Source organism: Misgurnus anguillicaudatus, chromosome 16, assembly GCF_027580225.2.
Source record: "Misgurnus anguillicaudatus chromosome 16, ASM2758022v2, whole genome shotgun sequence".
NCBI classification, from domain to species: Eukaryota; Metazoa; Chordata; class Actinopteri; order Cypriniformes; family Cobitidae; genus Misgurnus; species Misgurnus anguillicaudatus.
Window position 1 is genome coordinate 33,069,842 of NC_073352.2, and position 16,260 is coordinate 33,086,101.

Below are 16,260 nucleotides of genomic sequence, written 5' to 3' on the forward strand. Positions count from 1 at the left end.
TCTTTATCCAGTTTGGAGCTAATGCAATTGTGCTAATGAAATTATGCAAAAAAATTGACTCATAAAAACGACAGACATAATTTATTCACGAGACTGCGGACACACATGAGACAAAACTGTTGACCAGCGAACATATGTCATCTGTAATGTGTTTCATTTGTGTTGGCCTCCAAAGCAATTGCAGCATCATCCTGATAGATTTTTCTGCTTTTATCTTATAAAAATACTATTACTGTATATACTGTGTAATGGCTAAATCAAGACGACGGCACTATGAGGCGTTATGCTCAAACACATTTTTGCACCATAACCAGACAGAAATTCATAAATATGTAATATCAAAAGCTTTACGTCTGTCACTTAAGTAATGGTCTGTCTGACCGACTCACTCAGGATTGGTCATCTCTGGGGCATATTCGATGCTTAACCCTCTCATCCCAAATTACCATTCAATTTAAGGAGCACTTTAATGAGCCTTTTACCTTCGTTGCAGTAATTGTACATGTCAAGATTTTAATTAGTTGAATTAGAGGTGATGTTTCTTAGTTAAACTAAAGATTGCGTTTCTCTCAAGATGCCGTTTGCTACCCATGAGCTTAATGCTAATTCAGTGACATGAAAAGATGGAGGATCTTAATGGCTCCTATTAAATACTTCCATCGATAATCTCACTTAGAATAGCTTCTAATGTTAATGCAATACAAAATATAACAAACTGTGACAGTCCTGATCAATCATAACCTTTTTTGTAGCAACTAGGTTTTTTTTGGCATATTGATCACAACTAGGTCTTACTACAGTAACCATGTTTTCATTTTTTGTTTAAATTGTAGTAAAACCATAAGGGATGTGCTGAAAAATAACAGATTGTATCTTGTCTTGCCAACATAAGATTTGGTAGCTGGTGTCGGTTAAGATCCAATTGTACTTATATTCCATTTAACCTTGCCAGTGTGGCTTACCATCCAGCTTGACCAACAGGATGGTTCACATTGACCTCACCATCTGATCTAATTGATCAACTATCGAAACTAGTTTTGACCCGCTATAATAGTCATAAGCTAGTATGCATTTGGTAGAGTGTGGCATTTGAATGAAATAAATTGCTAGTGACTTGATTACAGGATAATTCCGGTATTTAACATTTTTAGTCTCATTTCTGGTTTGTTTTGGATGAACTACAGTGATGGACACTGAAATTTTGACAATGGGTCGAGTCTTGACTTTTTGACTCGTTTAGAAGCGTCTCGTGACTGGCTGCTTCAGAATGGAAGTCAATGACCATGCACAAACATGTCATTAAAACAACACTTAACACTCAAAACTGTGCTACTCACCGAGTGGTTTGTGGTGTTCGTTGATGATTAAAACAAGTTGTGTAGCGAAATACAGTTTCTGTCGTGTTTTATTTGGCATTTTGTAAAATTCCATTGACTTCTCTTGGAAGACTCATTGCTCGCTGATATATCACTCCGCCGCTGGGAAACAGAAAAGGGTCTGTTTACATGTGGTTGTAGTTTTTTCGCTCGGTTTCTTTCAGAAGAAATTTTTCCCATATTTGATGGCTCAGTGACCAGCTTTAGGTTTGAAGTTGAGCTCGATTGTGACTGTCTATACGCTAGACTTGTATGGCAAAGTGGTTGTCGCCATCAAGTGGTCGGGAGTGTGCTAATGCTTCAAACTCAAATATAGAGCGGAAGTATATACGCGGTTGTGAGGTATCTGAAAAAATAGTTCCACTATAGCAAATAACACAGATTGAAATCATACATTGCGCTGACATATTTGTTTTTAATCATCAACGAACACCACGAACCACTCGGTGAGTAGTACAGTTTTGAAAATGAACGTTAAGTGTTGTTTTAATGACATGTTTGTGCATGGTCATTGATTTCCATTCTGAAGCAGTCAAGAGACGCTTCTAAACGAGTCAAAAGGTCAAGACACGACCCATTGTCAAAATTTCTGTGTCCATAACTGTAGTTCATCCAAAACAAACCAGAAATGAGACTCAAAGGGCCCTATTTTAATGATCTAAACGCATTGTCTAAAGCGCACAGCGCAGCGTCTAAATGGGCGTGTCCGAATCCACTTTTACTAATTTAACGACGGGATTTAATTTGGTCGAAAAGGGTTGGTCCTATTGTAATGGGAGTATTTTGGACGTAACGTGCAGTAAACCAATGAGAGTCTCAGCTCTCATCCCCTTTAAAAGCAAGTTGCGCTGGCGCTATGTCTAATCGCTATTTAGATGACGAACTTTGTAAACTGAAAAACTAAGCGGAGGAAGAAGATCCCCAGTTTAAGATTAATGTTAAATAATTGTGTTGTTTTTCACTTGTATTGAAATTGATATTTTTTTATTAAAACCTTTAAAACCCATTTTCTTTTAGTCATGGAAGTAAAAAGCAGGCTTGTAATTGCTTTAAATGTATGGCTATCCAATATCATCAAAACATAATTTACAAGTATGTAAGATAAGGTTTGTACTCTAAAAATACTTTATTTGTAACAAACAGAAGATAAAGAATTTACAAACGGCTCTCCGCACGTTTCAGCACTTTGGACAACGTTTTTTTAACTAAGAGTTTTTTTAAGCATTACTTAAAAATGTTTCTCATCTCACCATATCCGCAGGTACAGAGTCATCATATAATAAATCCGTGAGGTAGCATTTAAAAAAACATTTAAAATCAGATGCATTTGTTTAAAGCAAAGCATTTATTTACTTACCAGGCTGCAGGTGAAGCAGCTCTTTGCGCCCTCTAACGTCTCATAATTAGTCCTCATTTATGTCCAAGAGACTCAATAATAATCTTTTTCATTCAATCCTTTAATCTTTCATATTTAAAAGCTTTTTTGTGCTGCTGCGCATTCATGTACTTTGTGATAAGCAAATCTGCGTTGTCCTCCCGTTTATAGGCGCATATTACTAATGCGCTCTTTAAATAACATAAAACACATTGCGCCATTGACTTTAGACTTTAGACCAGGTTTTTGTTGGTCAATGGCGTAGTATATTTTAGTTGCCTCAAAATAGCAACGCGCCAACAATGCGCCTGAACACACCTCGTTTTCAGACCAGAACGCCCATGGGCGCAAAAGGGGGCGCAAATGCATTTGCTATTTAAACAACGCGGCGCTAAACGTGAAAATTAGGGTGGAAACTAGCGAAAGACACTTGCGTCGTGCATTGCGCCGGGTGTAAGATAGAGCCCAAAGTGTTAAATACCGGAATTATCCTTTAAGGTAATGAACTTCAACTAGTTTAAAACTGGAAAGAGTAGAGTTGTCTTACTGTTCTTTGTTTGTTTCCACAGTGATGCAAACCTTACAGATGGGTTGTGCGACTCAGACTCAGAGTTGGGCAGCGTGGAGACGCTGGAGAGCGGCAGCACAGACACACTCGCCAACGGTTGCCGTGTCGACACGGATGCTGCCAAACGATTGGCCAAGCGACTGTTTTACTTGGAGGGCTTTAAGCGTTGTGACGTTGCCCGACACCTGGGCAAAAAGTGAGTGTGTGTGTATATGCGTATTAGTGTAATAAATGTGTAAGGGAGTAGGATGAGATATTGTTTACACACAATCCTTCTTTGCTCTTTCTCCTGCAGTAATGAATTCAGCCAGTTGGTGGCCTCTGAATATCTGAGCTTCTTTGACTTTACAGGGTTGTCCTTAGACAGAGCACTGAGGTGAGTACATTTTGTTTGCGATAACTATTTGTGTTTGGAGCGGGGCATCAGAACCTGTCCTTTTCATATGCATATGCATAGCAAATGCATTAGATACATGAAGTGGGTATTTTGACCAAGAAGATGTGGCCTTGTGTATACATTAATAGAAATGAGTGACAGGAAATCATTGCTTCATTGCATTGCCGCTGTTAAAGGGTGTGGTATAATTCAACAGAGTGATGTTATGTAGGAAGTTTTTAAAAACACTACAGACGTTGCTTCCTTGTTATGGTGGTTAACCAGTAGTAAAGGAAAGACGTTTTTATTAAGAAGCTAGACTTCTCATTTCCACGAATAACCTCTGAAAATGGAAAAATGAAGTACAATGTCACTAAAATACCTAAACTGAAAGAACTGAATGTACTATCTGCAGTTATGCAATGTGGATAGAAACAGTTCGACTGCAGTTCAACAAGCCTAAAATGTGAGACAAATACAGCATCAGATATCTTTGACTAATTTAGTCACGTAATTGTAGGTGAGGGAATTGATTTGGGGTGGTAGGTGGTACACAATGTTTAGTAGAATAGCTCAAAAAGAAACCATTGCCTTAAAGGGACAGTAAGTAGGTTTTAAGTGTTTTATTAATCAAAATCAATGTCTTAATTCATAAATATGTTCTCAAATGACCTCTGCAGTGATCTGACTTTTATTTGTTTGCTTAGAATTTTTTCTCTTTACTTACATTGAACGGGTAAGTCCAAGGAGGCTTCCATGTCATTCCGCCGTATTGATAAACTATAATAGCAGAGAGGGACAAAAAGCACTAGCATTTCCACAATGCGTTTTCATTCAGTACACGTAAACCAGCTAAAACGGACAAGGAGATCAGTGAGTACATAACGGCTACCGTAGTTGCAACACGCATTTGGAAAGCGAGGCGCTAGAGAGCACTATTCGTTTGAATGCAAAATACAATTTCACCACTAGATGGGGGTAAATCCTACTTATTGTCCCTTTAAGGGGGTCTTGCACCGGACGAGAAGCGCCACGCGTCGTGCCATGAATCTTAATACAGAACACATTATTTTCTATGAATGTACGCACACCGGCGGCGTCTGTCTACTGTGACTCTGGACGCTAGTCAAATACCTGTTGCGCACATAGTTTAACATTAAATAACACCATATTTGTCTCAAATCGATTAACATTGGATGCTAACGTATATTTTTCACTTTGAAGTAGACGCTATCTGACTAAGCTTGCGCTATTTAATGTTCACTTCCGGTGTACAATACCCCCGAGTTGTCTTAGATGCGACGCTGCACTTTTCATCCGGTGTGCGACTCCCTTTAGGATCACAAATCATGAACCATCAACTCAAAGCAAAGGCTCTGTAATGTAGGAAATTCACAAAGACTGAAACTCTAGAACATGGGTCTGTAACAGGGGGTCCGGGGCCCCTTGGGGTCTGTGGTGGTATTACTGGAGGTCCTCTAAATTCTGATTTGAATTCAGTTTTTTTATGCATTACAGTTTTTCTCAGTTGCTTTGATTCATTTCTCAAATCATTCTTAAAATTAGCTAAATAATAAATGAATTTTTCAGAACAATTTGCCAACTGCAAACAACAATATAAACTGCACAACATCATTGATATCCTGCAAAAGCCTTGTTCAAAACCCTTAATTCATCTCTCAAAAGTAATTTTTTATGTCAGTCCCCTCAAATTGGCAAGTCCTTGTGTCATTGTTAATGCTCAACACAAAATGTTTGGCCATGTTGTCAATATACTAAGTGTACAAAATTATGTGTCAGTATTGTCTGATGTTAACTGTGGATGAATTCATATTTTCACCTTTATTTCTGTAAATAAATTACACAAATTGTGATTTTGAAAATATTTTTTTACAGTACAAATAAAAAAATACAAAATTAAAAAAGGTTCACTGTACACTGTAAGAAATGTCACATTTTATGTAACTCAAAATTTCAAGCAATTTCTCAATTCAGTTTACATTTACAAAAGACAAAAAAACTATGGAAAACATGGATAAAGTAGCAGATTATAACACAAAGGTCAACAATTTTGCATGCCATGCCTTGTACGATAAATGTTTTGAGGTGTGTAAGACAGAAACCAGTATAATATATTTTAATGAAAATGACATAAGTAATTTAAAATGTAGCAAACAGCAAACAATTGTACATAAGCATTTGCATGATTGTACCAAAGTATTTGCAGTTTGTCAAACACAATGAGAGTTTGCTTTTATGTTGTGCACAATTGACTTGATGTTGATGTTGAACAAAGTGTTTTCTGATCTGAGAAATGCTCCAAATTAACTGAGAAAAACTGTAATTGGCCAAAAACAGAAATGCTAAAAACTTAAAAAATGAAGGTTCCCATATATAATAATATAAAACTTGAGTAAAATGATGGTTCCCCCATTAAAATCTTTTCAGTAAATGTAAAATGTTATAAAGTATGTTAACAGTATGCATCTGTGTATACAAAATGAATAATAATGTTATATATTTGTAACATAACCATCATTACAAAGAATGTAAATCCAAGTCCTAATTAAGTCTTAATTTGATATATCTACTGGGGGTCCTTGCTACGGAGCCCCTAAGAAGACATGGAGCAAAAGTTAAATAAAGTTTAGCTTTGCGTGCGCACGTGAAACTATACTGAAAAAAAGTTCTGCACATGAAAGTTTCACGTGAGCACATGAAACTAAAGTTTTGATTTTTTTACTCCAATGTCACCTTAGGGTCTCAGTACCTTGCTCCTCCTCCCTATCCATAAAGGAGTCCTTTTCCTGAAAAAGGTTGACGATCTCTGCTCTAGTTTAGAGCACATGACAATATGCTACAATTTTAGAAAAAGGGTACAAAAGCGGTCACTGGGGCCGTTGCCTTTTAAAAAGGACCTAAAGAGTTTGTATCACTTCATGTTGATTGCAGGAACTTCTTGAAGGCTTTTCCTCTGATGGGAGAGACACAAGAGAGAGAACGTGTGCTGGTGCATTTCTCCAAACGCTTCTGCTGCTTTAACCCAGAAGCGTTCACCTCCGAGGGCAAGTCTCCAAAATATTCTCATTTCTGTAGATTTAGCTTCCATTGTGTAGATCATACAACTCTATCTCACGAGAATTCGTACGTATTTTATGATTTAGCTAATTCGTATTCATTTGTACGACCACATTCGTAAGTTTTTGTACAATTTGCCTTGACCCATGTGGCGTTGGGGTTAGGTTTCTTTTTTAAAATATGTACAAATTCTCGTGAGATCAGGCTGGATCAGATGTTAGAATGGATGTACAATACACAATAAATCTTAAAATGTTTTTTACTGAGCTCATTGCAGTGCAATCTGGGATTGACATCTCTGTTGCCTTTGAGTTTGTATAAAAGACAGTATCTTGAAAAGAAACTTACGCCCATGATGTCTTTAAACATTGCATAGGCAGCACACTATATTTAAGAAAAGTGTTACAGTTTCCTCACGGAGTATATGATGTGATTTTTCTGTTGTTGTTTTTTATATAGATGGGGCTCATACATTAACCTGCGCACTTATGCTTTTGAACACGGACCTGCATGGACACGTATGTATTCAGCCCTATTTAAACAGTTCATACTACATGTGGAGTATGTTGTTGACTACAGATGTGTTTGGCAATAATATGTTTTTATTATTTAATGAATCCACAAGCCCCTGTGGTTTTTAATTGTGACAGGAAGAGGAAATAGCAAACAGTGATTTTGTTGCAGATTGTGTAAAACAAAATTATTCTTTGAGACGGAAGGCTCACAGCACTAACTTTATCTACTAATAATAGTTTCTGATCTAATTAACAAACACATATGGATGTAAAAACAGACGAGTCTCAGTTAATTTTCTCATTTCTAGATCCTCAGCCTGGCTTACAGTGCGCACACAATGTTAGACAAATGTTTGAACATACTTCACAAAATGTATGTTTATAATGATCATAAAATCGCTGATTTGAAGCGTATGCCTGAATGCTTAAAAGATATAAACTGTGTCTACGTACACATTTCTCTGGAAGACTGCGTTTTTCATTAAAACATTTTAATGGATGAGTTGGCACAGATGACGAGATGAAAAGCAGCCAATTAATTGTTCAATATGGGAACTTTTTGTGTATAAAGTTGATGAGAATGACCAAAGCGTCCCGAAATGTAATGTCCTCTATAATTCCTGTATAATTTCTATACTTCCCTTGGTGATATTTTGTGCCTTTGACAATTTTATTATTTTGACTAGCTGTGTATTGCTGTGTAGTCTGGTGATTTTATCAGTTTTTATTGATATGGTTTCAATTCAATTTGATAAAATATTGACTATTACCAATATTTCATTCAAAATGTTATTTTTATAACATGGAATCCATATTTAAATATAAATCCTGGTAATTGAAACCCTCGTACTTACTTATATCACCGAAATACGCATTTACATTAACACTAAGCCATCACAATAATCTAATTACTTTTCATTTTTACTTCGAATGACAAGAAATTATAAATCACACAAAGTGGCACAAACTAAAGAATGCACATTACTGTTAAAAAGCATAAACATTGTAAAAGTGCAATAGTGTAATGTATTAACAACATCAAAACATGTTTAAAGGATTAGTCCATTTTCTTAAAAAAATTAATCCAGATAATTTTCTCACCACCATGTCATCCAAAATGTTGATGTCTTTCTTTGTTCAGTCGAGAAGAAATTATGTTTTTTGAGGAAATCATTCCTGGATTTTTACTCATTGTAATGGACTTTAATGGACCCCAACAATTAACAGTTTTAATGCAGTTTAAAATTGAAGTTCCAACGATTGTCATTTTGGCAAGAAAAATAAAAAATGTGCACTTTTAAACCACAACTTCTCGTCTATCTCATGAGACGCACCAGCGCGACCTCATGTAATACGTCATCACGTCAAGAGGTCACGGACGTATCGAAACTACGCCCCAGTGTTTACAAGTGTGGAGAAAGAGGACCGTTCCAACGTTGTCGAATGTGTCTTTGTGTCAGTTTATTGTTTAAAATGGTCCGCAAATGTGCGTTTCATATATGTAACACGTGACCTTTCCACGGCATTACGCAATTATGTGAGTTCACGCTGGCTCGTGACACAGCCGGAGGAAGAAAAGAAGTTGTGGGTTAAAAGTGATTGACATGTGTGCGTGGTTTTCCAAGGGAAGTGCCCATAAAAACATGTGATATGTATGGCTTAGCTCTGAAACATCAGCTGAACCTGTAATCGAAAAAAACTTTCCGAAACTTTTACGAACCCTGGTGAAAGAAATACTCTGTAAAACATCCAACTGTTTTTTTGACACTTTGCATTTGTTAAGCATGAGGAAACAACTCTTAAACTGTGTTAATAAGTCAGAATCCATGAAATACAATTTAACCCCCTAACCGACTTACAATTATTTGTATGACAGCAGATGTTTTGTGATGTTTTGTGAGTGTACAACCAATGCAATGTTTTCTAGATGATGTGATCTGTGTCTGTAACTCTATACGATAATGAATTGATCATCATCACGGTACCTTAACTTCCCTTTCAATGAGTCTTCATAACTCCTGTAGCACTCATACTCAACTTGCTTTGCTTCAGGACCTAAATTTTACACTGGACATCAAGTTATGCCCAAACAAGTACCAGATTCCATTCTTTACGAAAACATTGAAATGTATTGCTATTTTTTATTTATCAAGCCAATAAATCAGCACACAAAACACATTGTTGTTGGCACACACCATCTTTATCCTCTTTGCAAGTTTGATGTTTAAACTTTTTGAAGGATGTGCCTGTTCATGTTGGCGTCTGTCTAATTTAGCATCTATTAAAATGCCAGAGAGTTTCTGACGCGCTGCCTTTGACCTTAAAGGCGGGGTGCATGGTCTCTGAAAGCCAATGTTGATATTTGAAATCACCTAAACAAACACGCCCCACCCCAATAGAATCTGGACCTTCTTTTGATAGACTCGTCCCACACATACGCAACCCAGGCAATGATGTTGGTTAGTAGACACGCCCCTTACTGATTGGCTACAAGTGTGTTTTGGTACTCGGCCCGACCTTTTCCAAAATGTTTTTCAAAAATCATGCACCCCACCTTTAACAAGAAGAAATGAAAAAAATGTATGGTGATTGATGTTATCTTTTCCCATTGAGAGCGGCTTCTTACAGCATTACAGATCTAGAACCATTGTATTATTTACTAAACGCATTATTGTCTTTTCCTCAGTAATACTACAGTTTTACCTGACTGATCTAAACACATCTCTCTCCATCTTTCTTCTCTTTCTCTCTTCCCTTTCTAACTCTCTCTGCGGCAGGTGGTGAGTGTTTCTTTCTCTTCTTCTCTTCCTCTGTGGTATTTCTTCCTGTTTAATGTCTCCGGCTGGAATTGGCTTACTTTAATCTGCTTTCATCCATCATTTGTGAAATATTATTCATCTATATTAGATCTGTGTGGTAGAAGGGAACGTTATCCCGAGAAATTGTGTATAGAGTCAGTTCGCCATCTGCTGACAGTTTTGTCAACTGCATGCACATCAAAAGTATCAGTGGGTTTAAAACATTTACTTGCATATATACATTTGTGCATCTGGCAGATGCTTTTTTATTAATAACAGCTTACAGTGCATTACACAGTATATATTTTATCAGTTTGCGTGTTCGTGGAAACAAACCTTTGATCTATAATCAGTTGAGCTAACATTAGAGCCCGGACATATAGAGACAATGGATTAGGTCTCAGTTAAATTATAACGCTGACTTAGAAAAAACATTGGTAACACTTTACTTGAAGGGGTGTTCATAAGACTGACATGACACCTTCATAATCATGTAGCATGTAGTCATTAAGTGTTAATACTAATTGTTAATAAACAGACACATCAAAAGATTATATTTAACTTTATGTATGTGCATAATAAGTAAGGGATAATGTAGAGGCAGCCGGTAGTTATCGGGAAATAAGCCCCGACAGTGTGATCCGGAGGGTCTTGTATCACACTGAAGGGGCTTATTTTCCCGATAACTACCGGCTGCCTCTACATTATCCCGCTTATTACACGGCTACTTGTCACAAGAAAAAAAACTGGACATGAATATGAATTTGAAACATTTTATTGGCATATTTGTTTTTAAATTAACATTTTTATCCTTCCGCGAAACTTTGCACAGATGCTTAAAATGATCGTAATACCTTATTAAGATCCTCTGCTTCATACTTGTCTGTCTCCATTTTTTTCTCTTTTAGCCAGTCTTTGAGAAGTTTTAATGCCCATTCTGTATTTTTTTGTGTGTTGGCTTCGTAGCTCTCATGCTCTATTTTGTCAAGTTCAGTCTCAGTAAGCTCTCTGTGTCTTGTCGTTGTTCGTTCTTCTATCAACTGTTTAAATGTTTTGTTTTTTCCGTACATGTTAAAATTAATGTCAAAATGTTCCATTCTTAATTGTGGTTGTCCAGTGTTTGTCACAAGATGGCACCAAACAGTAATCTTTATTGGTCTTTATTGGCGCGGAGCGATTTTAATTGTACAAGTAGTACCGGCTATGCGTTATTACTTTGGAGCGGTTATTATTTGAAAAGAACGAACCTGCAAATGTCTCAACTGACCAATCAGAATCAAGAATTCCAGAGAGCCGTGTAATAAGTATAAATAAAAAACTGACAAATAACAGAACTTGTTTTTCCTCACACAGAGGGTTCTGAAATTGAAGAAAAAACTAAAAATGTATTTAATTTAATTAGATTAGCATTAAATTAATGTTTTTGCAGCGATATGAACCAAATGCTGCATGGCTTAACCCACCATTGTACTGTTCTCATTTAATTTTAGGTGAATCTGTCTCCAAATGCAATAAAATATAATTGTATCAATTTTAAATATTCTTCTTCTTATTATTATTATTATTGTTGGATGATTGATTTTATTTCCCTGACACCTGGAGGAAACTAAAAAAAAAACACTATTAAATTAAGAATGTTCACACTGTAACAAATTATTTTGAAGGAAAAAAATTCCTAGTATCCTTGTCTTGTTTTCAGTAAAAATATCCAAAAACTCTTAAACTAAGATGCTTTTTCTTGATGAGCAAAACGACCCAAAAAATAAGTCTAGTTTTTAGACCAAAGATATCAAATTTAAGTGATTTTGTGCATAAAACAAGCAAAAAAAATCTTCCAATGGGGTAAGCACAAAAATCTTGAACATTTTTCTTAAATACTAAATTCAAGAAAAAATAAAGAAAAATTTGCTTACCCCATTTTTTGCTTGTTTTATGCAAAAACTTTGATATTTTTGGTCTAAAAACTAGACTTATTTTCTTGGGTCATTTTGCTCAGCAAGAAAAACATCTTTTGAATTTTTTGATATTTTTACCGAAAACAAGACAAAAATACAAAAAAAAATTTTTTCTTGAAAATAATTTTTTTGCCGTAAAGTTTCTTCATTTGGATAATTTATCTGTCATGTTTATTACAGATTTATGACAAGTTATGTTGACTTGGTCATGTCAAGTTGTCATGACAAGTTATGATGTATTGGTTGATGTCAAGTTGTCATAACGGGGACGTCTCGAACAATGTCATCTTTGCATTAAAAATGACATAATTGAGCAAATGACACTTAATGACAGTTGTCATGTCATGATTATGAAGATGTCATGCTTATGAACGCCCCTTCAAGTAAAGTGTTACCAAAACATGGTTGTGCATCTTGAGAAAAAACAATGGCACTGATATATTTTGAAATATGTCAAACATATGGCTGTGCAGTTAATTCAATTTAAATTTTTAACAATTACAAAAAAAAGATAACCGAGGTAAAACAATTATTGTGCAATTAAAATATAAATTGCGTGCGGCTGGAGCGATGTGTTTGTAAGGCACTTTGAAAGCAAAACTGCTTTGACACATATAGTCTATTGCAACACTTAATTAATATAAAGGTTAAATAAATGCATGTTTTCAAAGTCACTGAGTAATTGTGATTTTTTTTTTTTGCCAAAAAATTATGATTTTTGCCAAGACAATCATAATTATGATTTTCCCCATAATCAAGCAGCCCTACTGAAACCAGGCTTGTGCACAATTCAGAATTTCAGAATTGGCCTCCATTCAATTCATGAATTGGAATTTGATTTGAATTGACTCCGCCCTACAGGAAGTTGAATTTGAATTGGAATGACAGGAAGTGGAATTAAATTCATGGCAATTCAAAGAAATTCCACAGTCACACAACATAAAGAATCTCACATACATTCAGTGTTAGGAAAGTTACTTTGGAAAATTGATTGGCAACCATTTTAAATACTTAGTTAAAGTAAAGCATTCTGGGAAATGAAGTCATGTTCCATCGTGTTCCAAAAAATTACAATTACAAAAAATCAAACTTAATTATTTGTTATGTGACTAGAGTTTTTAACACTAATTGCTGGGGGGGGGGAATTCTTGTTAATGTAATCTGTACAAGTAGTTCAAACTAATATAATAGAATATGTAATACAATTCTGACAGATACTGAAAGCTTCATTTTTAACACTTTACTTACTTTATAATATGTATATGAATTTCTTTGAATTTCTATTGAATTGCAATTCTGCTTCCTTTAATTCAAATTCAAATTGTAATTCTAGATCCTGTTTTTAACATCAATTCAAATTTAATTCAAATTCAAGAATTGAATTGGAATTTAGGAGTCATTCTCAATTCAATTCTGAATTGTGCACAAGCCTGACTGGAACATATATTTCAGTCCGGGAGTGGGCTGTGAAACCGGGCCTATGTATTTTTGCATTATGTTTCACATGGTTTAGTAATCACTAGATTTTCAGTTTGACTATGTACCCTACAAACATTTCCAATTGCAACTTTCCACCAAAATACTATATCTATTTTTAACTCATAAATAAATAGCTCATTCCCTGCCATTGACGACTTATCTCGTCAATTAAGAGAAAACATTTGCATGACAAAAACATGTTCCTGATGAGTTTTTATGGTAATCTGTAATACCGGGATTATCCACTACTCCTACTAATTTATAAAAAATTATTCATTAATTTTACACTCCGTGTATGATAATCGTTCTGAATGTGAATCTTTTTGCAAATTTTTTTTTTTAAGGAAAATACCCGTATTTAGGAGTTTATTAACAGAAAAAAATTAAAATAGGATGAAATGTTTTTTCCCGTTTTTTTTTTGTTTGTTTATTGTTTGTTTGAAAGCAGAGGGTCTGTTCTTTCATTTGATATATTTGTATGTTTATATATTTATAAAAGAAAATTTTCCTGGAATTCATTTTGTGAAACTTTTGTGAAAATCACAAAAAATGCTGGCGGGCAACTTTTTAAAAAACTAGGCTGGCGGGGAATCAGTTAATAAATATTAAATGCTGTATTATTTATTATTACCACAGTGGTATTATATAGGATCTCCTTTAAACGGTAAAAGGAGCTTCTAAAAACTTTCTGTAATTTTTGGTGTTTGTAATCGTCAACATCACTTTGAAACCTGTCACTACACTTCAAAAACTGCTGGGTTTAAAGAGACAGTTCACCCAAAAATGACAATTTTGTCATCATTTACACAAAAGAAGATATTTTGAAAAATTATGGTAAACACACAGTTGATGGTACCCATTGAATTCTATTGTATTTGTTTATCCTACTATGGATGTCAATGATTACAATCAGCTGTGTGCTTGCAATCATTCATCAAAATATCTTCTTTTGTGTTTATCAGAAAAAAGAAATTCATACAGATTGATGACAGATTTTTTATTTTTGGGTGAACTATCCCTTTAAGGGACAAACCCATCCTGCTAGGTTGTAATTTAACTTATGTTGAGTTGTTTTAACCCAAAATTTAACCATGCGGCTAGGTTCGTCCCTTTTTGACCCAATGCCAGGTTGAAAATAACCCATGACATTTTGAGTATATGGTAAATTTCAGTAGTGTTTTCATCCCTTAATAATGTCCATGTATAACGTTATGTGGTGTTATTGTGTTGTTTTCAGAACATTGGGAAAAAGATGTCCTGTCAGCAGTTCATCAGCAATCTGGACGGACTCAACGACGGCAAAGACTTTCCCAAAGACTTACTCAAGGTGATCATATTGTAGACGTGTAGCTGCTTCCTTGTTTTATCTCACCAAACCTAACCTGCTTCACACACTAACAGCCTAATAAGAAATGTGTAATAGGATTTAGCCACAAAAGATGCAATTGTGTTTATATTGGATACTGTAGTCCTCTATACGCTCGGTCCCAGACTTGTTTGAAATGAGCAGTTTTTCCTTTCACAACAGTATTGTCTGTGTTTTAGACGTGGGGTATTAACAGTCTCATTTATCTCTGTCCTGGTTTAGGTGCTTTATAACTCGATAAAGAACGAGAAGCTGGAGTGGGCGATGTGAGTAACCAATATTATCCCCAAGAGCGCCTGCGTTATCATGTGACATCTGAACCTGATCTCTGGATATAATGTTGTAACACCTGCACACGTGTGCATGAATAATCCTGTGTTTCTCTGCAGTGAGGAAGAGGAGCTGAGGAAGAGTCTGTCTGAGCTGGTGGAGGAGCAGTGCGAGGCCGGAGGGAAACGGGTTGTCAGGGTAACGGATGGCAGTAACCCTTTCATTGCCATTCCGCTTTTACTCAACGCTGTCACGTACAAACACGGGGTTCTGTCGCGCAAAAGTCACGCAGAGATGGATGGCAAACGCAGTAAGTGTGAATTATTAGCCTGGTTTACATGGATTATAATCAGTCTTCACAGTAGCTTCAAGCTTTGTAATCATTTTAGTGAATTAAAAAAAGTAGTGAAAGTGGGTTTCAAGTATTTTGTGTTTATATCAACATTGGATTAGATGTCGCTAGGGTTCAAAAAGTAGATTATGACTTGCTACAGTCTACAGAAACCCAGACCTTTTTGTCAGACACCATTTAGGTACAGATACTGTATGTACTGTATACATTTGGTACCAATACTGTATATACCTCTTAGGTGAGGTACTAATATGTACTTTTTTCGTGCAAAAGTGAACTTTGTCTGACACTGACAAAAGCGATGAGCGCTGGTGCAAAGCGTTGAAAAAAGGTGTTGTTTTTTTAAGCGTGGCGCTTCCGTTGGAAACAATTAAAAACATAAATGCAATTCAATGCAGTTAAACAAATAATAAAACGAAAATTGTTGATAACAGCATTACATTTAGATCTGCTTACGTTGCATTGTTTCTTTTATTCACTGTTTTTGCAGTGTTGATCATTACAGGCAATTAAAGAAGTCAGTGACTGAGTTTTTCATTATGTGTAAATTAGCAATAAAATAATTAATAAATGCTTCTCTTTTGTCTGTGTAGTCTATACAAATATTGCGTATAAAAGGTTTTGGTGTTTATTTGATGATAATAATTATAATTACAGTATGAAGGGTAGCTGTGCACTCTGTGCCCCCCGCCCAAAAAAAAAAATACGCCGCTGGTGCAAATTCACATCCAGCTTATACCATTTCAGTTCTT

At 35.6% G+C, this 16,260-nt stretch overlaps 1 protein-coding gene across 4 annotated transcripts in view; it reads left to right on the forward strand.

The window, feature by feature from the left end:
- psd2 (pleckstrin and Sec7 domain containing 2) overlaps positions 1-16,260 on the forward strand; it is a 76,010-nt gene that overhangs the window by 54,607 nt on the left and 5,143 nt on the right. For 3 of the 4 annotated variants that reach the window (XM_073854526.1, XM_073854525.1, XM_073854527.1), the window contains 7 exons: positions 3,321-3,515; positions 3,615-3,695; positions 6,648-6,760; positions 7,233-7,293; positions 14,757-14,847; positions 15,109-15,152; positions 15,276-15,466. In XM_073854526.1, coding sequence (XP_073710627.1) covers positions 3,321-3,515; positions 3,615-3,695; positions 6,648-6,760; positions 7,233-7,293; positions 14,757-14,847; positions 15,109-15,152; positions 15,276-15,466 — 776 coding nt within the window. The remainder of the gene's footprint in view (positions 1-3,320; positions 3,516-3,614; positions 3,696-6,647; positions 6,761-7,232; positions 7,294-14,756; positions 14,848-15,108; positions 15,153-15,275; positions 15,467-16,260) is intronic. The other variant, XM_055177744.2, reaches the window with a different exon arrangement.